General features: G+C 39.0%; 1 protein-coding gene across 6 annotated transcripts in view; it reads right to left on the bottom strand.

The window, feature by feature from the left end:
* Window positions 1-9,364: 9,364 nt before the first annotated feature.
* Window positions 9,365-25,282, bottom strand: part of RALGPS2 (Ral GEF with PH domain and SH3 binding motif 2) — a 264,748-nt gene continuing 248,830 nt past the window's right edge. For 4 of the 6 annotated variants that reach the window (XM_074961026.1, XM_074961025.1, XM_074961028.1 and 1 more), the window contains 3 exons: window positions 22,371-22,476; window positions 19,321-19,412; window positions 9,366-15,913 (listed from right to left, as the gene is read on the bottom strand). In XM_074961026.1, coding sequence (XP_074817127.1) covers window positions 15,884-15,913; window positions 19,321-19,412; window positions 22,371-22,476 — 228 coding nt within the window. In that variant the 3' untranslated portion in view covers window positions 9,366-15,883. Of the gene's footprint in view, window positions 15,914-19,320; window positions 19,413-22,370; window positions 22,477-25,282 lie in introns of all 6 variants that reach the window. The other 2 variants (XM_074961031.1, XM_074961029.1) reach the window with 2 other exon arrangements.

Raw genomic sequence — 25,282 nt, 5'->3', positions numbered from 1 at the left:
GTAAATACAGTGTACGGTGGTTCAGCCAACGATGCTCCTATTTCACTGACACATCTTGTAAACGTGATTGCCATTAGGAATGCAAACTTCATTGACATATGTAGGAGTGAGCAGGTTGCTAGAGGTTCGAAGGGTGGTCTTGAGAGACATTTGAGCACAAGACTGAAATCCCATGGTGCTGCAGGTTGGCGTACTTCTGGGTACATGTTCTGTATACCTGCTAGAAAGCGCCATGTAATCGGGTGAGCGAATATTGAAGCCCCTTCTATCTGTTCATGGAGGGCTGTGATGGCAGCCAGGTGTACTTTAATAGAACTTATGGCTAACCCCGTTTCCTTCGGTTCTAATAGGTAGTCTAGGATCATAGATTGAGGCACCTTGGTTGCGTCCAGCTGTTACATCAGAGGGAGAATCTTCTCCACTTGTGGCGGTAAGTATTTCTACATGAGTTACGTGTTCCACGGGGTGAGGAAGGCATCCCCTAACGATCCCGGTGCCAGGCCTGCCCTGGAGCAAAATAGTGGACATCTGTGATTTGTGGCTGAGGCAAAAAGGTCGATTACCGGGTGACCCCATTTTTGCAATATCGTGCTGAGAACACTGTCATGGCTCGCTTCCTGACAGTTTTGGAACTCAGAGCCTTATCAGAGCTCAGGGATCTCGATTTATGAGACTGCCCGGAAGATGTCTTTTGCGGAGGTTGGAGGGATTTCTTCAGCAGAAGCATTTTCAAGTCGAGATCCCTGTCATGTCTTGCCCTTGTTGTTAAGTTGGTGCAATGTATGCATTTCTGGAAGATATGAGTTTCTCCCAGACAGTGAATGCAGGATGTAGGGCCATCAGAGACTGGCATTGGTTGGCATGGCATGGAGACACTTTTTAAATCCTGTTGAGCCCAGCACGACTGCAGTTAAGCCTCTCCCCCCTCTCGATAGATGAGGGTGGGAGTTAATTGTAACGGTAAACTGTAGAAACTATTCCCAAACGGGGAATTAAGCAGAGAAAAAGTCTCTTTCTTTTTGAAGAAAAACCTCTAAGAGGAACTAACGAAACTCTGTATAGACTAAGACTAACTAAACTATGTAACTAAGTAGACTAATAAGTTCCTATGTAACTTGTAACTTTTGTTTTTCCTTCCAGAAAATAGCAAGGAGAGCACTGCCATGGAGCTCCGTCTGCAGCTGAGGACGGTTGAGAAGGAACTGAGGGGACAGTTGGTGGAGCGCGCGCTACAGGAGGTGCCAACAGCTGCACGAGACAACTCCTGTGCACCCCCTTCCCCCGACCCAGTACTGCTGTGAGAAATCTCTGATCTCCGGTGCAGGGACGCACCGACACCTAGAGTGGAGCACCCACAGGGACACTACTTGAAGAAGAACTGCAAACTCTTCCATACAAGACAAACCCTGTACCTTGAAATCAACGGGGCTCCACTCTAATGCAGAGATTTGCCCTCATGGTGCTCATAGCAGACAAGTTCCTATGTCAGTAGATGTGCTCCTGGAAGTTCTTGCACAGTGTATAAGGCTTTGTCTACACTAGCACTTTGTCAGTAAAACTTTTGTTGGTCAAAGGAGTGAAAAAAACACACCCCTTCTGACTGACATAAGTTTCACCGACAAAAACGCTATGTTGGTGTGGACAGCGCCATGCCATTGGGAGACGCTTGCCTACCTATGTAGCTACTGCCGCTCATTGGGGGTGGTTTAATTATGCTGACGGGGGAGCTCTCTCCTATCAGCATACAGTGGCTACACAGGAGACCTTATAGTGGCGCAGTTGCAGTGGTACAGCTGTGCTGCTGTAAGGTCTTTAGTGTAGACATAGCCTGCGAGAGACAGAAGATTGATCCGCAGACTGGTTTCATGCAGCTCTTCACCAACAGCTCATAGAGATTAAAAACTTGATAGGAATATATTGCCAGAGGCTTAAGCACCTGCTTTCCCACATTCTGAACTGATAACCAGCAAGTTATTTGACAGCTCTTGTACAGTTAAGGGCAAATGGAAGAACAACAAAACAAAGAATTTGATTTAATCGAGACATTGTTTAGTAAATGTTTACTGGATACCATAGTAGCATGCATGCTATGGCCGTGTATAATGGGTAGCAGATATTCTCAGCTAACCAAATGATTAGTGTATTTATCCTCAAATATTTCTGTTATTCAAGACACAGCAAAACCTAAAAGCCAAGTAGTAAGCTATACACTTTTACCTGTTGTATGCATTGTGTAAAGTGCTTTGAAATCCTTAGGAAAAAAAGGTACAATGTAAGTGCAATGTATATTATTCTTATATGGACTATACTTTAAAATAACTAAAGTATCTGATATACAGACATATGTGGAAGGATATAAAATAAGATTTAAGGCATTATATCGAAGTCCAAAATATAAATCTATAGCTGATGTGGAAAGTAACTTTAAGCCCCATATGATTCTAATTTTTCTTCTCTTTACTGCACAATTTCATTCATTTTCTGAAAAACAGAATCTTTCCAAGTGTGAACTAAAAAACACCAAAAAAGAATGAAAAAAGGAGGTCATTTTCAACTTATAAGCAAAAAAACTTCATACAAAGAGCTTTGGGCTTAAATTGGTCTCCATTTATGGTCAGGAAGAAATGCTTCCATCACCATAGATTTCTGCACAGTAAGCCAGATGCATTAAGGGAGATTCACCTTCCTCTGTGACATGGGGTAGAAAGCTGCTGTTGGAAGCATGAGACTGGAGTAAGTACAAAGCTGTCTGAGCATTCTTAGATGGTAAGTTCTTATATTCTAACTGGTACCTTTGTTGGGGGTCTCAAACAGGATAAGGATTGAATGAGAAAGAAGCCGGAACCACCACTGGAGACGGTCCTTGCAGATCAATGCTGAGATGCATTGGTGGGGATGTATAAGGACACTTGCTCTTTTCCTGTAAATATTCTGTAGATAAACTGCAGGTGTCTAGGATAGACAGTGACACTTTTCATCAGTGCTAGAATTAACTTACATTAACAAAACTCCATTCCCAAGAGGATAAGCTCCCTTCCCCACTGGCTTTTGAAGTTCAATTCTCACCATTCTGTGGAAGAAATGGCAAATTCATAAAATATACACATTTATAAAAAGGGATGAATTCCTATACATGGACGAAGGCTAGATCTTTTTGAAAGGACCAAGATTATTATAAATAGCTATTATAAGTAGCTAACTGGTGTCACTGTCTTTAAAGAGTGAAGTACCCTTTGCTATGAAGAGGCGAAAACTGACACCACTTGGGCTGTTTCTTGTGCTGTCAAGTAACTGCAATGTGACAGCTGATGGGTCAGAGCAAGATTAAATCATAGAATATCAGGGTTTGAAGGAGCCTCAGGAGGTCATCTAGTCCAACCCCCTGTTCAAAGCAGGACCAATCCCCAATTTTCCCCCCCAGATCCCTAAATGGGCTCCCTCAAGGATTGAACTCTCAACCCTGGGTTTAGCAGGCTAATGCTCAAACCACTGAGCTATCCCTCCCCCCAGGGATTAAATGGTGTGGTTTGCTTTTTTCTTCCAAATGCACAACTAACATGTGGAACTCACTGCCAGAGGATATCAGCAAGGCCGAGAGGTTAGTAGAATTCAAAAAGAGATTAGACATTTGTATGGTTAGTGAGAACATGCACAGTTACATAAGACTTTAAAAAGAAGCAATATAAACCCTCATTCTTTAGGGCATAAAACAACCAGTAAGTGTCAGGATTTAGGAAGAAACTTCCCTTATGAGCAAGTCATTCTACAATTGTCCACCATGGGGTATGCAACACCTTCCTTTGAAACTTCTGGTATTGGCCACTATCAGACCAGATACTAGATTAGATGAGCCTTTGGTCTGATATGGAAGGGCAAGTTCCGTGCTCCTATGAGCTTTTTATGATTACTGTGGAGAAACAGCCTCATTAGTCCTGTCTACACTGAATACCTTGGACATTTACAGTTCAGGTCCAAGCACCTGGGCTGCTTGTAAAATATTTCATGTCCACATTCAAAAGCAATTGTAATCGTTCACAAATGTTCTACGGACCAGTTAAACTGATCTAGCTGTCAGCAAGCCTTATAATTCTGCCGGCACTTGTTCAGTGGGCCTTGTTTCAGCACTAGAAGACAGGAAGTGCTGGTTGTGCAGTTGAAGTAGTTCAAATGGTTGCCCTACAGAATCCTACAATGATATTCATGCCATCTTGCAAATTCTTCCCCAAACTACTGCTTTGGGATAAGTTCTACAACAGGTGGAGGGAGTGCTGTGCATGGCCACGTTGAATCAGTTCATACTTAACCAGGAGGATTAGTGTCCACACCTCTTCAGGAGCAACGGGTTATGGTAAATGCTTAGCTGTACTATTTGACCTTGAAACAGTTTCAGCTCCCTATGCTTCTGCATAATGTGTACAGAGATAAAGCTGACCATTAACTATCAGTTAGTTAAAGATAACCATTTAGAACTGTGTAGTATTTTTTCCACTTGGAGAAAAAACTCGTAATTCATAGATTCCAAGGCCAGAAGGGACCATTGTGATCAACTACTCTGACCTGCTGTACAACACAGACTATAGAACTTCCTCAAAATAATCCCTAGAGCACATTTTAGAAAAACGTCCTATCTTGATTTAAACGTGTCAGTGATGGAGAATCCACCATGACCCTTGGTAAATTGTTCCAATGGTTAATTACTCTCACAGTTAAAAAATTATGCCTTATTTCCTGTCTGAATTTGTTTAACTTCAACTAGACTCAATTTGTGTACCTCAATACAGAAGAAACTGACAGGCGGCACTTTGCTGCCAGCTGAATTTTTATATGAGATACTTTTCTCTTAAAGGGTGACCAGCAAAAGAATGTTTCTGCCTTTTTGTTTTTAATTATGCATAAAGAAAGTTTTGTTTTTTTTACACAAAGTACACACACTTTTTTTTCCTTTGCAGATCACCTTTGAACAAGACCTTTTTGAAAAAACCTGAAATTTATGGAAAGTTACATTATTTTACACATTGCAGCACACTAAACATATAACTTAAGTTTGTGACTGACTGTTACAGTTATGTGGTATACAGTAAGGGCTTGTCTTCACTACTGTGCTACGTTGACGGGAAAGCACCCTCCTGTTCATGTAATTACTCTCCACCTCAATGAGAGGCGGAAGCTATGTTGGTGGGACAGTGTCTCCCACTGATATAGTGCAATGTAGACACTGCTTTAACTCTATATAACTTATGTCACTCAGGGGTGTAAAAAACCCACCTCCCCGGAGCATTGCAAGTTACATCGACTTAAGCAGTAGAGTAGACAAGCCCTAAGTATGCTCCTACAAGATCAGTTTAGCAAAGCAGCAGCTAGCAGTCTCTGTAAACTAGCTCAGGCAGCAAAGTGGAAGACAAATTTTGTTCTGGATTTCATTTCCAAGTCCCAAGGTAGACAAGAAATTGGGCATTCAAAAGGGACACTTGTGTAATGTCCAGGTGGAAAGATACATAGTGTTATAATATATAAATATACCGTAGTATTAAGGTGTATTTAAATAATATTGTTCAGTTTAAATGAAAATAGTAATACAACTTAAATCGACATTAACATGAATAAGTCAAAATGAAGTTTAAATAAAATTCCCCTCAAATTCCATCTGCCTTAAACTCCATTTATTAAGAGCAGTATGAAACTACTGGTCACTTACCAATTAGAAGCACAAACTCTTTCATACTTCTGTGCACAGTTTTTCTTTTGCTTATAAAATAGGTGCCTAGTCAACGTTCTAGGCATATATATTTTCACTTAAAGGGACACCATCTGCTTAAAGATCATATGTCTGAATTTTTTTTTTTACCTAATATTCTTACATGTAACACCTAAGATGACTATACACAAGAGAAAAAAATGTCTTCAGGCTTGTTAAGCTCATGCATTTGACAGCACTTTACTGTGGTGCTGGTTTCACTGTTTCTCCTGTACACAGTCAGCTTGTCTGTTTCTCCTATAGTTTGTGCCGGTCCTTCACACAGCAACAAGGAAGCATAGAATTTTAAACAGGAAAGTATGCAAAAACAAAACATTAGTCCACCACATAATTTATAATGTTTCACAGGAAAAGCATTTAGTTGATGGATTCACTATGATATGTATGAAACAACATCACAGCATGGTTTCTAGTCATACTAGACCTGTAGGCTTCCAATGCAAGATATTGGAAGAGGCACTATATATGCCCTTCCCCCATTAAGAGTCCTCCATGTGTAAAATGTGATCGTGGTTCTCCTGCTGTCTGATTTTACCTCTCCACTGAGACTTTCTGCTGTAACAAGCAGTCCTCTGGATGAGGAAATTACCTTTGGAGCTCTATTAAGACGTTCAATAGTTTGTGAAAATGGTTGCAAGGTACTCAAACCCCAGTCAACTGTGTCATGCAATCAGGAAGGATGTAATAGTCCATGGTACAAAAATACAGTCCTGAAGATAAGAAGGATGAGGACAGAGGAGCCACGAACAAAATCAGTGACAATACACACAAGGAGCAGAAAGCAGACTTCAAAAGAAGTTACTCATCTTGTGTAATAATGATGGTTCTTCGTGATGTGCAACTCTAGGGTGCTCCACTGTAGTTGTACTTGCGTCCCTGCACTGCTGATCAGAGAACTTCGGTTGCAGTGTCCATTAGGCCCGCACATGCGCTGTCTCTCATTGTTCTGCGCCACGAGGCTAGTCAGTGTGGGTGGGCTAACCTTCTCTACTACAAAAACTTCAAAGTAGAGAGGAGGAGGGTGGGTTTGCAGAGCACCCATAGGGATGCACATCTCGAAAAACCATCATTACTGCACAAGGTAATTAATGCTCCTCCTTCGAGAGGTATCCCTATGGGTGCTCCACTGTAGGTGACTCCTGAGCAGTGCCCCTTCTGGAGGGCCGGGACTTTGTAGTCAGGTCAGTTACAGATGACAGCATTGCAGAGCTGAAGAAGGCATCAGCAGCAGAGTCCCCAGTGATCACATAGTGTTCTGCAAAAGTGTGGACTGACATTCATGTCGCTACTCTACAGATCTCTGAGATAGGGACATTCTTGAAGAAGGCAACAGATGAGGAGATCGAACTTGTGGAGTGTGTATGAATAGAGCGTGGAGGGGTCATGTTGCGAACTTGGTAACACTATCTGATGCAATTTGAGACTCATTTGAAGGGCCTTTGAGCTGATATTGCTGAGCCCTTGGATCTTTCCTAAATGGAGAGGTAAAGCTTAGGAGACTTCCTGAAGACCTTTGTCCTGTCCAGATAGGAGATCAGAGCTATTCTGACATCTAGGGTATGTAATATAACCTCCCTGTTGTCTTGGTGAAGCTTGGGGTAAAAGATTGAAAGGTGAATCAATTGATTCATATGGAATGGGGAGCTTACCCTAGGAATGAATTTTGGATACGGCCTGAGCATAACCTCTGGAAAAAATAGAGAGAGCTCTGGCCTGTAATGAGTTATGGTTGGCACCTATGAATGCCAGGTGTTTCACTGGAACGAGGTTGACTTCTGGGCATTGATCTGTAGGTCCAATTTGCAAGATCTCTTGGAGAAATCTGGCTCTGAGAAGAAAATTGTCCAGGTACGGGTAAATCGTGATCCCTTGCGGACACAAGAGAACAACCATCACTGAGAGAACCTGGGAAAATACTATCAGGGCCGATGATTGTCTGAAGGGGAGCACTGTGTATTGGTAGTGGTCCTATCCCACAGTGAACCTGAGAAATTGTCTGAGAGTCAGTAGGATTGAGATACGAAAATAGGCGTCCTACAAGTTGAGGGCCGAAAACCAGTCTCCCTGCTCCAAAGCTGGAATGATCATTGATAAGGTGATCATCTTGAACTTTTGAGCCTTAACAAACTTGTTGAGAGCTCTGAGGTCTAGTATGGGTTTCCAATCTTCCTTCCTTTTGGGTATTAGGAAATAACAAGAGTAGAATCCTTTGCCTGATAGATGTTGAGGTACCGGTTCTATGGCTCCTAACTGGAGGAGATGATTTACCTCCTGTCATAGTGAATTCTCATGAGAAGAGTTCCTGAAGTGGGACAGGGAAGGGTGTTGTGGAGGTTGTAGGGAGATAAAATGGTTGAAGTACCGAGTTTGAATGATCTCTCAGACCCATCAGTCCGATGTTATGCATTCCCAGGCATTGCAGAATGCTGCCAATCAGTGGCCAAATGGGTGTAGAGCAATGATCGGCTGTATCAGTTGAGGGAGAGTAGTCTAATGGCACCTCGACCCACACATCAGAACTTTTGTTTGGACACAGAGGGCTGGAATGAAGAAGATTGCAGGCCAGATAGTTTGTGCTTGGGAAATTTGCCTCTCTCTCTTTGTGGCTCATAGTGGCATTGAGCCAGATATTGGGATATGTGTGGTCTATGCTAGGATTGGAGACTGAACAGCTTTTTTGTCCTGGCACGTAGATGCCCAGCAACCAGAGAATGACCCTGGAGTCAACAGGGAGGCAACAGTCTTTGCTACGTCTTCAAAAGGGAGGTCTTCAACCGTAGACTGTACCTCCTTTGGGAAGCCTGACAGATGGAGCCAAGATGCCCGTTGCATCACACTGCTGTGGAGGTGGACCTAGCTGCTGTATCGAGGGCAGACTGCAGCGATGTCTTTGCCACTACTGGCCCTCCTTAAATTGGTCATGATGTGACTCCAGCACCCATTCAATAAAGTCATTCAATTTTGAATAGTTTATATAGTCATATTTTGCCATGAGGTCCTGATAGTTGGCGATACAGATTTGAACGTAGCTGAGCAGTACGCCTTCCTTCCGAAAAAATTCAGGTGCTTCCCGTCCCTATCATAGGGAGTGGCCCTCAATTAGTGTCTGCTCTGCCCTTTTTATTTTTTAATGCATCCATATTAGAAGCAAATAGTTCCACCAAGGAAACAGGTTCATAACCTGGCAAGCAATAATCCACATCATTTCACACCAAGAGCTGCACAGGTCCTGTTCCAATGCGATGTAACACACAGTGACAAGGCAAGGGCTAATAAAAAAGTACTTTGTACATTACCAACATTCTCTCCACATGCTCCGTTTTCACCTTTTTTGCAGTTTCTTATTAAAGTAATAGGAATAAAGCATGTTAACTAATGGCTGTGTTTGCAATGGATTTCATTTATCACATCTTTAAAGGAAAAATTTACAGGCAAAGGAGCATAGGAAGATGGAGAAATTAAGAGGAAAATCTGATAAAAACAGACACCACATGTATGGAAATACCATGGTGGGAAAGCACCTGCTCACTGGCAGCTAATAGAAGGAGCTGTAAAAATTAATAAAATAAAAATTCTTTTCAGTTAATTGTCTTTCCTTGTTAGTTTACTGACTTCTTTTTCGTGTTTATTTGCAGTGGTACAATATTTTCATGCTGTTCTTCAAAGGTCCATTAAAAAGAGCTTATAATAAATAAATTCCAGCTGATCCCAGGCATCAACGTATTCAGAAAGAACCAAATTCTGTGCTCGAGAGTGGTTGCAGTATCAATATGATTATGAAAAATAAACTAATAGTTCACACAAATCCACATTTTAAATCATTTATTTCAGTAGGAAAGATTTCTGAAATCCGTACTTAAAGTCATTTTAAACTAGCTTATGCAAACACACAATTTCACACACGCCCACACTAAAGTATTTAAAAAAATAATAGAAGAAAAAAAGCTAGAGGACAGCCTAACTGCACATCACTCAGAGGTCATAGTGCAATTACTATCACTGTAGCATCTCAAGTCAACATGGAAGAATAACATTAAAAATGGCTTGTGTTTACCATATAAACAATCTTTGTTTTTCTTCCCTGGATTATTATAGGTTGTATGATTTCCCCAGTCTCTACACTACTACAATAGGGCTTGAATGGGTGTATTTATCTGTCTGCAAGGAGTCAAAGGCTCTGTAAACAGGTGAACCCTAAAGATCTTTTCTTTCCCTATTTAACTGGTCAACTTTTACTCCTTTTGGACCATATTTCAGAGTAGTTCTGGAATGGCAAGAGCTTTGCTGAGGAATTGGAGGCCTCAACCCTCTCAGGTAAATTTGATATTAATCAAGTGTACAGAAGAAACTGAATGTTTATGTTGCTCCTGGCTGTTTGAGAAAAAGCTCCAGCAATTAGCAATCATGGCCTGATCTGCAGACGCCTCCATCTTATTGTGGCACTTTTTTATAGTAATAGTCCTTGAGAAAAATCCTCAACTCTGTTCTGTAACGTGCATGGCTAGACTCAAAACTCTGCTTTCTTCACCTTGGGCTAATCCTTTCAATTGTCACTGAAGAACCCTTTAAGATTGATCATGTCTGTGCTAGGTTATGCTTTTCCTTTCAAACATCTGAAGTTAAAAACACTGCAGTGTAGAAATGCTCTGTTTTCTACCATAATGTCTTAGAGGAAAATGAATATTCTATTGTATGTGGTTTTCCTTGCTTTAAAAAACTCAACCTGTGAAAGCTTATTAATTAATTTCTCCCTCCAAAGCTATGGGTTTCAAAGCTTAATGTTTCAAAGCTCACAAATCTCTTGTAGGGAAACGTAGTTAATCATATACATTTATTGTAATGAATGTTTTCACTAGATGGTATGACACCAGAAATAGAACCACCCCTGCACAAATGAGTTTAAAGTATGTCAAGAAAAGATACAATATACAGTTGGTCTGTTTTTTTGTTTTTTTAAAGTTTCGCCTTGATATTTATTCTAAATTAACAAAAAGGTTGCTAGGTATAGTCCTTTCACATTTGTACAGTATAGTGTTTCAAAAGAATAAAAAGGAAGAGAGAATCCTCATTTTTAGCTAGGGGAACTAAAGTTCACAAACCCTAGAAATTACTCGGAATGCCCCCTGACCCTTATTTATTCTTGTTGCTTTTTTCAGTTATGCTTGACATTCCAAATTTTTCATATTTTAAAGAAAAATTGTTACAAGATGGTTTAGACAGTTCTGATAAAAGCTGCAGACAAATCTGTCAGTGGCCGCTTCTGCTAAAAAAAAAATTACGAAACTTAGAAAAACAGCTTAGTAATTTAAATTGTATCTATCTTACACAGACCAAAATTGACTAATTCCTTCTGTTAGAAAAGTAAAAATGGTGGGAAAGAGGGTACACACTACAGAAATCAGGGAAAGTAATTTGGTCCAGTGGTTGTTATTGTATTTTCAGCTGTAGAACAACAGACCTGGACTTCAAACTGACAATAAGGCACTGACCAGTCTCTCTCAGATCCAAGCGTCTGCCTCCCCACAAAAGTTTGGATGATGACCAGAAAGAAGTTCAGTTGTACCTATTGAAGAAGTTCAGCATTCATTTATACAGATTCCTTCAATTACAACTCTCCCAAACACCAAATCTGTTTACTTTAGACACAAGCCATTTTTAGGGAAAGGAAAAGGAAAAAAAGAAAGGGTCGGTATTTAAATAACAACGCTTTTAAAAGTTGACCTCGTAGCAAGAACAAACAACTCATTGGTGTGATTTAGTACCAATTCTAGTGTTCTGAAGCTTAGGGCAGGCAGTGTACTAAGATGGCTGTGAAAAGATTAGGACTACTACTGCTTGTGAATGAAAATACCAGAGGAGGAGAATGAAGAAAAATGCCACTGCAGGAGCCAGAAAAACACCACCACTCAATTTTCCTTTTATCAAAAGGGACCCAACCGCCTACAGTGCCTTAAGCAGCACAAAGCTACATTTATTTCTGTTGGAAGGGAAAGCATCTTCCAGTTGACAACCTTGTTATGTTTCTCATTAACAGCGGAAGATTACGTTCTTCTAAAAATTTAATTGCAAATAAGTGCACTTAAAATATGGCAAGGAAACTAGCATTAAACTACTTAGTTAACGTCAATCAACAAAAATAAGCTGATGTAACTGTGTTGTATTCTTTTGTGTTTCCTTGATAGTTTGTTTCTTATATGTTTTCATTTTCAGTAGTAAATGTACTGCTAGCAGCAATAACATTGCTGCAAATTCTTTTATAACACATCTGAGTTCTGAGAGGGAAAGTTAACAAACAGTCAATTCCCCAAAAGGACCACATGAGAGAGTGCAGAATTGAGGAAGTGAATATTGCCCTGAAGACTTTCAGCGTAGCGAGCTTTTTCCTTTTCAGATCTTACAGGAGTGGTATCTGCTTTTTAGAATCTTTAAAAAGTTCATTGTAGGAGAGGTTAAAAGTTGGGTATTAAAAACATGTGGCACATACTTAACTCAAATGCACATTGAATCAGAGTAACTTGGGCAATGTTTCAATGGCATTTTCCACAAGAAATGGTTTGTAAAATGAAGCACATGCCTAGATTAACTCAAACTGTATGGATCCCATTTTGTAAAATCAATTGTGACTAATATTAGCTCTTTAAGATCACTGAAATGGAAGGCATATGATTAAATGGGGCTGAAGTTATGAAGAAACAGCATTAAGTTAGAAAGCTAACATTAAGTTAGCATTTAGTACTTCAATTTACGCTAGCCAGAGAGGTATTAGAAGTGCACTACATTTAATATTACCACAACTAATTCTCTAAACTGGGTCGACTCTCTGTTGGTGTTTAAACTGAAAATCTTCTAGGAAGTTGAACTGTGAAAAAAGTGGCTTTGTAGTATATCAGTCAGCAGATGATCAACATTTACATATAATCCAGCCAGGAAGATCTACTCTTAACTATTTTTGTCCACATTCCTGTAATAACAGATCTTTTGTTCTACAAGACATCTCAAGAGACCACTTTCAACTAAAGATATAAATACAACAAAATAAAGTTATGAATGTTAGCTGCAAAATTTCAACAGTTACTGAAAGTAAAAATTAAAAAAAAACATTGCAAGATAAACCAAAGACAAACACAATCAACTGGCTGACATTCTGGACAGTGCATCCTTACCTGTCTATATCTGGCTGCTGTACTGTATTTTTTTCCCAGTACTACTTTAAATATTTTGTTTAACTACTATTTTTTACAAAGAGGTGGATTACTGTGCTCTTCATAGTTGATTTGAGTTGTCATTCTATTTAAGCTTTCTGTGACAGGTTTCCTCTCAGAAGAGAAAAAAAAAAAACTTTTCTCCAATAATCTTCCAATTCATAAGATGTAAAGTCTTAGTGTTTATGTGACAATCTGAAGGATTACTGGAATTAATATGGGATAAAACAGAACTAGATATTGAACTTCTGGTACTAAGTATCTAAAAATGTTTTCATAAATCAGTTTCTCTTATTACTCTTGCTAAACATTTTAGGATGCTTCTTTTTTCAACAGATCTCACATGAAAAATGAGATATTTGAGTCCAGAAAAATGATATATGATGTCTAAATAGGCAGAGAGCAGCTACAGGCAATGGTTCATCTAATGACGACTATTGAGAAAGACTCAGCACTGCTTTGCCCATCTTACTCTATGTACCATAAAAACAGAAGAAAAGACAGCTGGATAAATGCAAAGAACAAAAACAACATCTTCTGCCCTGACTCTGTCTTTAGCAAAGCTGTGTGATGTCAGGCTGTGGCTCCCAGTTTCATGTTTCCTCTCACTAACATAAGAATAGATATAGTTAACCTGCATCTAAATTAGCTTATTAAAAAAATTCAAAATCCACAGGGTTACCATACACAATGCTTAAAAAAAGTACATACATTTTGTTAAAAACACTTTTGAGAAGAAACACACACTAAGTAATTTTAAAAATGCAAAACAAAAACTAAAGCTGTGCAAAGTCTATTACAGTAATACTGTTGCCTATGAAGATGTTGTCTCTGCTAGACACCCAACATGGGTTAAGTGATGTGTGAACTGAAAAGTGATTCGTCATGAGCAACCTCCTTTCAGGATATACTACTTCAGGATCAGAACTGATTATTCACTCTCCACAGAAAAAGATATACAAAGGGACACCAAATCAAAACTTACTTCTAGCTTTGCTGTAAGCGTGAAGCAGAAGTGTGCATCTACTATATCCTCTTTATACTAAAAACAGATTTCACAGAGTAACCTTTGAAAATGCCCCAACTTTCCACTTCTCTCTTTCCCCCGGAATAGATCTCTCTTTATGCTAGTTTGTTCTCTCAATAGGAACAGCAATCTTCCTCCTCTGCCTCATCAGTCACAAACTAACTATTTCTGTTAAGAAAATGTGATATTGATTCTTGGAACTTTAACGTGTGAAATTCTATCCCCTTACCCTGATTTAGTAAATGAAGTGTACATTACCAAACAAATTACCACCTCTGGAAACTTTTTTTTCTTTTTCTTTTTTTAAAAAAGATTATCAAGAGAACTCATTACCTGAGACTACTGGATAGTTTTAGAAAGTCTAGGGATGCAACTGTAAGCTTATTTACTGCTTTTGAATTATAATGTCAGTGGAATATCTACCATTTTTTCAAGAAGTTTTCCTGGACACTATTGGAATTTCTTCCATATTTATAAAGATCAATGTTCTGAATGTTAAATAGGGCTTTGTGTAAAGAGACTACAATTAGGTAACTTAAAAGAACCCAAAATAAGGCATGAATGAAAATCTAATGCATAGAACACAGCAAATTTGTCCTCCTGTTTGGGATTTTAAATTTTTTGAGTAAGTACATTTAGTGACAAATAATTACTCATATAGAGGGAAAAGGTTTTGATTATCTAGTCCACCCTATTTTTCTTTCCTAGATTAAACTCCTCTAGGAATTGCAAATATACTTCAAGCTCCTAAATCTTGAATAATACAGATAATTACAACCAATTATTTCAAAATGAAAATATGGAAATTCTGACGTTGTGTCTCAAACACTGTAAAAAAGAAGTTTTATAAAACTGATACTATGAAGCATCTTACCCTGAGAGAGGGTCTTCTGCTATTCCCTACCTTTAACTGTAAATAGGGGAATATCCCTCCAGAGAAGTGAAACACCTCTGTGAGCTATATCCAGTGTTTGTGTAATGGAACCATCACATGGAGGAAAGTAACCAGTGTAGAAACACAATGGAAAGGAAACACTCAGTTCTGACCTGATGACACCTCACAGCTCCCACTTAAAAAAACCAAAACAGACTATTATTCAACCAGGAATTAGACAAGCATGTATCATGATCCTGCTTACAAGAAAAAGTGTTCTGTACAAACACTCAGCCTTTGTGCCACTGGCAGGAAGTAAGGTTCCTATACAGTACTAAGGTTACCAAGTTTAGTACTTAAAAAAAACCCAAACAAAAAAACCCAAACAAACAAAAACCATTGCATTTGTTACAGGTCTCATACTCTAGGTCTGACAGAATTAATGATGCTCCAGATCAAGTGAGCCTGAGAGAAGACCCAATTGAAGGCTGCTAGTATATCTAAACAACAGCCCTAGAATGTGTAAGTACCGCTATATCCCCAGTCTAAACCCAGCTGTTGATGCAACCCTTAAGAAATATGGTTATACCCTTTTTAAAGAATACCTAAAAAGGTGGTTTTCCCCCCAAAAATTAGTATAAAGTTAAAAGAAATGCAAATTAGCTACAACCTATTTAACCCAAGCACAGCACCGCCATAAGTTTCACACACACTATTTGGTGTTTCATGTTGGTTTTCCTTTCACTCTTTAAGGCAGTGGTTTCCACAGGTCTGTTCAGAAAATATTAAGAAGCATGGTCCATAGCAGTTCATGTTGCAACTCCATTTTTCACTGAGGGAAATCCATTCCCCAAACTGTTAGTGCTTTGTTGTTCAGTACTCCAGCGTTTAGAGATTGAGCCTTTAGGTTCTGTTCTGGCACAGAAATAAATTTATAGCTGGCATGCTTTCTTCAGGACATCATGCTCAAATTATGAGACAAACAGTTCATCAAATTGTTCTCTTTCATGTTTTGAATTAGCTTTTCACTCAAAAGACATCAAGTTGGCAGGAACCTAAAACAAAAACACGAATAACAGCTGATTTTTATTTTGAGAATTAGCTTTTCATGTTTCATCTTTTCAGAACCCACCCTTTGCAAGTTTAAAAAAAATGTTCAGTTTACCTCTCCCCTCTACAAAAAAGAAGTAAATACAACCTGTCAAGCAGCACTAGAGTAACTACAACTATAGGAAACACATATACAGAAAAGGCAGACACTAGATTGCAGTGTTCTTCATCATTCTTTAATGGCTAGAAAATGGGAAGTGCTGACGACACTGCTCCTATAAAGGAAGAGGAAATGCTAGCATACTCCAGGAGTAAATCTAGAACAATCAGCTTTTTTATATGAGGAAGTCATATTTTGCCAGCACTTTTAGAGAGCTGACATTCCTCATCTGCACTGTGGCTGAGGAATAAATCTTATTCCCCAAGAGATCTGCATCTAGAAGCTTCAGCATAGTGAGATCTCACATCAGCTGGAGTGTCAATCTGAGAGCCCAGGGTCAGACAAGTAAAAATATTCAAAACCTTTTTCAGTGACTTGATATAGAGGTATAGTTTGTCTATTTTAGAGTCGGAAGAATGAATCTGGGGATAACCAAAGACTCTGTGTCAGTTTCATGGTACCCTTGCTTAAAAGGGATCTCCACAAATCTGAGGTAGTTGGTCTACAGAATAAAGAAGACCCCGTGAGCTTTCTTGGGACGAGACTAAGTCCTACATTTAAGCTCTCTGCAAGGGGTCACAATAACTCCAGGAAAGGAAATCAGTTCACAAAGAGCTCATAGATTCATCTGGAAAAGGTGAGATTCAAGGTGTTGTTTCAAGGTCACTAGCCATCTCAAACTCACCCTCTTCCATTACTGACCCCTCAAAATGAGTGTGTTTACACAGCAAAAACTTAGAACAGGCCTCCCACCACTGACAGTGCCAAACTTTAATACTGCACTTGGTTTACTGGGCCTGAAAAGCCTGTTTCCTAAGTAAGTGTTTGAGGTGGCCATCCTGACATTTGTATGGTGACTAGAGAAGACAAGGTAGACTCAACACCTATCGGTGTTGTGACCTTTTCCCAGGCACCAGAAACACTGAATAAGAGTGTCTATAACAGACATCAGTGCATTATATGTAGCTTATGGCTTAGAGCTAAGCTTTCATCAATGTGCCCCCCAGCTTAGGTAGGCAGACTTGTGCTAGCTCAATTTGAGCTACCACACTAAAAATAGTGGCACTGGCAGAGGCATGGGCTAGCCACCCAAGCTCAGACTCAGGTGCTTCTTTATGCTTTTTAGAAATATAAGTAAGCAACACAAAATTTGATTAAATGTTATATTGTGTAGCCAATACCTAACAAAATGACAGCAGGGCTGTCAAGTGATTAAAAAAATTAACTGGGTGATTAATCGCACTGTTAAATAATAATAGAATACCATTTATTTAAATAATTTTGGATGTTTTCTACATTTTCAAATATATTGGTCTCAATTAAAACACAGAATACTAAGTGTACAGCGCTCACTTTATATTTATTTTTGATTATAAGTATTTGCACTGAAAAGAAGAAATCGTATTTTTTCAATTCACCTTATACAAGTACTGTAGTGCAACCTCTTTATCATGAAAGTTGAACTTACAAATGTAGAATTGTGTAAAAAACCCCTACAGTCAAAATAAAATAATGTAAAATTTTAGAGTCTGCAAGTCCACTCATTTCAACTTCTTGTTCAGCCAATCGCTCAGACAAACAAGTCTATTTATATTTGCAGGAGATAATGCTGCCCGCTTCTTTTTTACGACTCCTGAAAGTGAGCACAGGCGCTCACATGACACTGTTGTAGTCAGCGTCGCAAGGTATTTACGTGCCAGTTGTGCTAAAGATTCATATGTCCCTTCATGCTTCAACCGTCTTCCAGGGGCATGCGTCCATGCTGATGACTGGTTCTGCTCAATAACAATTCAAAGCAGCACGGACAGATGCATGTTCATTTTCATTATCTGAGTCAGATGCCACCAGCAGAAGGTTGATTTTCTTTTTTGGTGGTTTGGGTTCTGTGGTTTCCACATTGGAGTGTTGCTCTTTAAAGACTTCTGAAAGCATACTCCTTGTCTCTCAGATTTTGGAAGGCATTTCAGATTCTTAAACCTTGGGTCGAGTGCTGTAGCTATCTTTAGAAATCTCACATTGGTGCCTTCTTTGCGTTTTGGCAAATCTGCAGTGAAAGTGTTCTTAAAATGAACAACATGTGCTGGGTCATCATTTGAGACTGCTATAACATGAAATATATGGTAGAATGCATGTAAAACAGAGCAGGGGCATACAATTCTCCCCCAAGGAGTTCAGTCACAAATTTAACTAACACATTATTTTTTTAAGAGGCATCATCAGCATGGAAGCATTTCCTCTGGAATGGTGGCCGAAGAAGGAAGAGGCATACGAATGTTTAGCATATCTGGGATGCAAGTACCTTTCAATGCTGGCTACAAAAGTGCCATACAAATGCCTGTTCTCACTTTCTGGTGACACTGTAAATAAGAGGAGGGCAGGATTATCTCCTGTAAATGTAAACAAACTTGTTTATCTTAGTGATTGGCTGAACAAGTAGGACTGAGTAGACTTGTGGGCTCTGAAGTTTTACATTGTTTTGTTTTTGAGTGCAATTATATAACAAAAAAAAATCTACATTTGTAAGTTGCACTTTCACAACAAAGAGATTGCACTACAGTACTTGTATGAGGTGCATTGAAAAATACTATTTTTGTTTATAATTTTTACAGTGCAAATATTTGTAATAAAAAAATATACACACACTTTGATTTCAATTACAACACAGAATACAATATATATGAAAATGTAGAAAAACATCTGAAATAGTTAATACATTTCAATTGGTTTCTATTGTTTAACAGTGCGATTAAAATTGTGATTTGCGATTAATTTTTTTAATCACGATTAATTTTTTTGAGTTAAACTGTGTGAGTTAACTGTGAAAATCGACAGCCCTAAATGACACTACACAGAATTTTGCAGTACTGATTCTAAACACTACTACAGCTTACAATAGTGATACTACCAGTAAAGTGTTCTGGATTATTATTTTATAATAGTCTAGTATGTAGCTTTAAAAAAATAAAGATATGCAAGGGTATATTATGCATAAAACCCTGTCAATGTGTTAGAAGTATTAAGATATCCCTTACCCCTCCAAATTGCTCAGTTGCGTCATTTGATCCTTATAAAGGCTTAAATCTTTGTTTGTGAACACAATCTTTATGTTACCTCCAAGTCGTGTGTATTGGTAGGAGTACCTTGTTTTGCATAAAAACTGACCAACTAGTACTCAGTTTTCTTTCAGAGCTAGTTACCAATGCCAAGTTCCGATCAGCGGTTCTCAGTTCCTTTTCACAGTATAGTTCTCACCTGTTGTCTGTTGCTTTGACAGGCAGCGCTCAGATGTTTGAACCACAGCATTGCATTCATTCTGTTACCAGCTTGAAACTTGTATGAATTTCCTAAAATGACAGAGGCAGGAAAAAAATTGATTAAAAAAAATCAGACACGAACAAATATAGTGCAGTACTGTACTTCAATTCTACCGAAGTTCAAACAAATACATGAAATAAATAAAACAAAAAATAAAACATTATCGAACAGTGAAAAGACAGAATTCTATTAATATAATTTTAGACCTTGGGTGGTGAGGTTGCAATTTAAACAACATCATTTGACTTCATACAACAGATGTGCTATATTCTGACAGAAGTTCATAGCCTCCAAACCAATTATTAAGATCAGTGTCAATAAAAAACAAAAGAAAACAAAAACAAATCCCCCCAAGACCCCTCCCTTCCCTGATCCCACAAAATTATTTAGAACGTTGTGACCAAAGTACTTTTTATCCATGGAACCTGTGACAGACGGGGCAATTTCCTGGACAAACCTTACTGAATTAAGTTTAAGTATCTTAGGTGTCCATTACATTAAAAATGCAAATGTTTCTGTATTACTGTGAGATTGTTTTTAACATTTCTAGGGGGGAGACATGACTAATGTAAACCGGGGAGGCATTATGAGCTTCAAAGGACTATTTGAAACAATGAACTTTTAAAGTTAAGTGGGTTTCCCAAGAAACCTCTAGGGACAAGTATATGCAAATGTAACTCCTCTGATTATGCAGCCTTTTGAAGCTACTAACTGAGAAGAGACCCATTGTCCACAAAATGAGCTATTCCCAGTTCAAAGATACTGGCTGTATAAAGGGGCGACTAAACTTTTCACGACTGTGATTGTTCTGAGCTAACAGCTGTTACAAACTTGTGACCATAGAAAAACCTGTTGGTGAGGTCTGAAGAACTGTTCACCTGCCAGAGCCCTTCACAGTATTGGGGTGATTGCTGGTAAGCTCATTAACGTGTACACATTCTTTTATTGTTTTTACTATGTACTCTGTACTGCTTTTACCTTAAAAAAAGATGTGCTTTCTTAGAAGGAGCTATGCGGTATCTTAACTGCACAACTACACTGTTTATAGCTTCTGAGGAGAAGACAATACAGGCCTGTTGAAGAAGTCTGATTTGCTGTGGAATTCACAGTGTAGGCAGGGAACTGTGCTGCCTGGAAACACCTCAGTCAGGAGGGAGAAAGACATGTCTCTGCCCAAGAGAGGTGATGACTGGGGAGCTGGAAGCCTAGGAGTGGTGCACTTGCTGGTCCCTGGAGGAGGAAATATGGGTGCACTTGCCCTGAGCTGTGAAAGCCTCTCCTTCCAAATTGCTTAATAATTTATTTTTTAAATGTTGCCAAGAAAACCAGAGTGAAGTGCAGGAGAGCACCCTGGGGTGCAGACTGGAAAAGTTACCTATGAAAATACTTGTGAGCTTTCCAAAAAGTGACAACATATTTTAGATGAACTTTTTCAGTTCTTGTGGCACCTTAGAGACTAACCAATTTATCTGAGCATGAGCTTTCGTGAGCTACAGCTCACTTCATCGGATGCATCCGATGAAGTGAGCTGTAGCTCACGAAAGCTCATGCTCAGATAAATTGGTTAGTCTCTAAGGTGCCACAAGTACTCCTTTTCTTTTTGCGAATACAGACTAACATGGCTGTTACTCTGAAACTTTTTCGGTTCTGAATTTTATACATGGATTACTTGACTTCAGACAGCCTAAGGAAAAATATTATAAAAGCGTTCAGTTTGATGTAAAGTTGACAAGGGGTATAATTCATACACTGTGGTGCTGTCCTTTGGTTCACCTCTTACAGGAGATGCATTTGCAATATTTTTCATATAAGGATTAAAATGAACTTCCTTGATTCTATCAGGTCATATTTACTTGGGGAAGATATTAATTTTCAATTATGCAAATCATGTTCAAATATTCATGTAAATCAGCATATTCAAATGTTCATTCAAAATTAACTGCAGTTGTAGAGATACTACAAAGGAGCCAAAGATATTAATCCTTCAATCCTATTGTACAGATGTCAACAAGAAAAAACCTAACAAGTCACTGGAAAACGTCAGATATGTTAGAATATGTTATCAAAACAGCTTTTGATGCCCTTTCTGCATATTTTGAACTCCTATGGAGAGTTAATAGTCTCTCCATAGTTAAGGCTGATGCTGGATTTTTATTAGAAGCCCAGTTTATGAGATGGCTTTCATTTTTAATATTTTCCTCGTTGTTGTTAGCTCATTATATCTCCAAAACTGCTTGGTTTAGTAACACCAAACTTGTGCTGGTGAGGAATAGTGCAGGGGTTTTTAATTCTTTTCTTTCTGAGGCCCCCCCAACATGCTATAAAAACTCCATGGCCCACCTGTGCCACAACAACTAGTTTTCTGCATATAAAAGCCAGGGCTGGCATTAGGGAGTAGCAAGCAAGGCAATTGCCTGAGGCCGCATGCCTCCTTCAATTGCCAGGAGGCCCCGTGAAGCTAAGTTGCTCAGGCTTCATCTTCGGCCCCGGGCTCCAGCCCCATGAAGTGAGACTTCGGCTTTCTGCCCTGGGCCCCAGCGAGTCTAACACTGGTCCTGGTTGGCGGACCCTCTGAAATCTTCTCGTGGTCCCCCGCGAGCCCAGGACCCCTGGTTGAGAACCACTGGAATAGTGTATCTGAATAGCCTTTTTTTGTTTTAGTTAGGTGAATGGTGTGGACGGGATGTTGAACTATTAGAGGTAAATGCAGTTTCACATACATAATGTCTGCATGATCCAAGCATGATTTACAAACATGTATCAGGCAAAGCTGCTGCAAAACTACTAAGTTAGGAAAGTAGGAGTTAGGAGCTGCAGTCCTATGGAGTTCCTATATTTGGCTTAAGCTCCGAGATTTAATATCCCTTCCGAAGTTTTTGTTATTAATTATGAGCACGCTTAAAAAAGTGTTTTAAGTGTTTATAAAGTCAGGTGAATCTGAAAAAAAAGATCTTTATGCGTATCACCATTCTCCTGATGTTACTCACCCTTCTCAGAATCAGTCAGCAAGAAGAGATCAGGATGTTCTGGGTCATCAGCCATCATCACCATCCATCCTACCACGGACACATTTTTACTTGGTGTAGATTTGAACTGAAAAACACAGAGAGTATGTATTCATGTTAAGCAAGAGGGTTCAGCCAGAATGACAGCATCATATACTACAAGAATATGGAAATAAAGAGCCAATTCTGCTTTCCACTAACCTGACATAAATACAAAATAATGCTATTCTGGATCTCCATAAAAGGAATAATAGGAAACAACACAGGCACAAAGCTGTGTAGTCATAAACATATATATTGTACAGTTTGACAAGACTCAGTATTTTCAGCACCATGATACTGGTATATGTGTGTATATTTATTTACACACACACAATATAGGATGTCTAGGGCCCTACCAAATTCACAGCCATGAAAAACACATCATGAACCATGAAATCTGGTCTCTCCATGAAATCTGGTCTTTTGTGTGCTTTTACCCTATACTAGACTGATTTCACTGGGAGACCAGCAATTCTCAAACTGGGGGACCCGACCCAAAAGGGTGTTGCAAGGTTATTTTAGGGGGGGTCACGGTATTGCCATCTTTACTTCTGCACTGCCTTCAAAGCGGGGCGGCTGGAGAGCAGCAGCTGTTGGCTGGGTGCTCAGCTCTGAAGGCAGCACCGTGCCAACAGCAGTACAGAAGTAAGGGTGGCAATACCATACCATGCCACCCCTACTTCTACGCTGCTGCCTTCAGAGCTGGGTGGCTGAAGAGTGGCGGCGGCTGATTGAAGGCCCAGCTCTGCAGGCTGCAGCTCTACCTTCAGAGCTGGGTTCCTGACCAGAAGCCACCACTCTCCCCAGCTACCCAGCTCTGAAGGTACTGCTGATGCCAGTAGCAACACAGAAGTAAGGGTAGCAGTACTGCAACCCTCCCTACAATAACCTTGTGACTCCCCCCCCACACCCACAATTCCTTTTTGGGTCAGGACCCCTACAATTACAACACCGAGAGATTTCAGCTTTAAACAGCTGAAATCATGAAATTTACGATTTTAAAAATCTTATGACTCTGAAATTGACCAAAATGGACCATGAATTTGGTAGGGTCTTAGCAATGTTACAAAGGCTTTTATCTGCATGAGTTTGTGATGGATGCGTTACTGACAAGTGACAAACCCATTACTCAGTTACACAGATTATACCAAATAAACCTTTATACTATACCACATCAGTTCGTATTCTGTTTATGCTATGTATATTACAGAAAAAAATATTTTACAAATATTTCAGTTAAAAGTTATATTGAGACTTTCACATCCCTTTCTCTCTGCAAAGCCAGAGCCTTAGCTATTCTCAGTTCAACTGTATAGGTCTCCAAATGAACCATAAAAATCTTTAAAAATTACTGAAAATATCTTTTTTATACCTAAAAATTAAACAACGTAACTGCCAGACCAAGAAACAAATGCTTGGGAAGATTGAAACCCCTCTTTTTCATAAGGATGAAACTCTTGCATCTATATCCCTTTGGAGTCATGAGATATCAGGTTAAATTTTTGATATTTTTATGTCTAGAAAAGCTGTTACTGGTCCAGGACTAAATCATATCTATCCTGGGTGTCAGGTCCGAGTTATTTGGGCTCGGGGGCAATTTTGTGGAAATTCTATTTTTTGGTTGGGAAGTTGGATAGTGTGATATATGTGAAGAAAAACATTTACCATTGGCTAAATTTTTTTTTTTTTTTTTTTAAAGACAGTTATTTGCAGAGGGTTGAAATAGCAAAATAAGTACTGGGTGAGGTAAATGAGTAGGCAGAGAACAGAGTAGGTGGTCAAAAGTGCATGATAAATACTTACCACAAAAATATCAACATATCACATATGTTGATATTCTTGTGACAAGCTGTAGAACTGTTTGATAATATGGGGTATACTTTAAGATCATTTTTAGAAGTTTTAGAACTGTATTAATACTGTTTTTCCTTTCTCTCTTCTGTACAGCTGGTCTCAAGATACTAACAAAATCTGGCTTATCAAGGCTGAGATATGAAAATTAGCTCCTATAAGATAAAAAGTAACATTTCTAAAATTAGATTTTTTGGGGGGAAAATCATGGCATGAATAAAATACATAATAGTGCAAAGTGGTATGAAGACTCATTAGGACCTATATAACTCGTAGCACTGCCATTTGTAAATAGCGAGAACAATCCAAACTCATGCCAATAAAATATTTATACCACCACACTCCACCATTGTACATGTGATATACAAACCCACAAATAAATATTTTTTTGGGTGAGCACTGCCAGGATTATTCCACTTCTTTCCCCACTCCCACCCATCTGCAATGCTGCTATCCTCCTTCTGGGTTAAGGTAGCTTTCCGGCAATGATGATGCTTTCCTAACCATTACTCTAAAGGCTTGTGACCAAAACTTGGATTGTGTGTCCAGAACACTCATTTCTGGAATTTGATAGGAAGACATTACACATCTGAACACATACCTTCATAATATAATAATTATATCATCTTCTTTTCTGAATGTATGCCATTGGATTGGTGAAGGAGTCCTTTCCAAGAACAGAAATTAACAGGAAAGAAATTTCATTTTCTTTATCAAGGACCTATCCATCAAATGGGCTATAGCAAGCAGTGAAAAAGGTAAGCAAGACCTCATGTGATGGAAAAAGGGTATCCAGGAGTGAGAAAAACAATACATGGACTTTACAGAGATGACTCATGGGTTAAAAAAGTGAAACATATCATGCTTTCACTATGGCCTGCGGAAGGCACCATTATCCGATGAACATAATATTGACACTATACTTAGCAATCTGCATCCTCAAATCTCTCTATAATAGCTAAGTGCTATATAAGGGTGTGTGTGTAAAGCAGGGGTGGGCA

Source organism: Natator depressus, chromosome 8 (genome assembly GCF_965152275.1).
Source record: "Natator depressus isolate rNatDep1 chromosome 8, rNatDep2.hap1, whole genome shotgun sequence".
In the NCBI taxonomy this organism is placed as follows: Eukaryota; Metazoa; Chordata; order Testudines; family Cheloniidae; genus Natator; species Natator depressus.
This window is presented reverse-complemented; position numbering and strand designations above follow the sequence as displayed.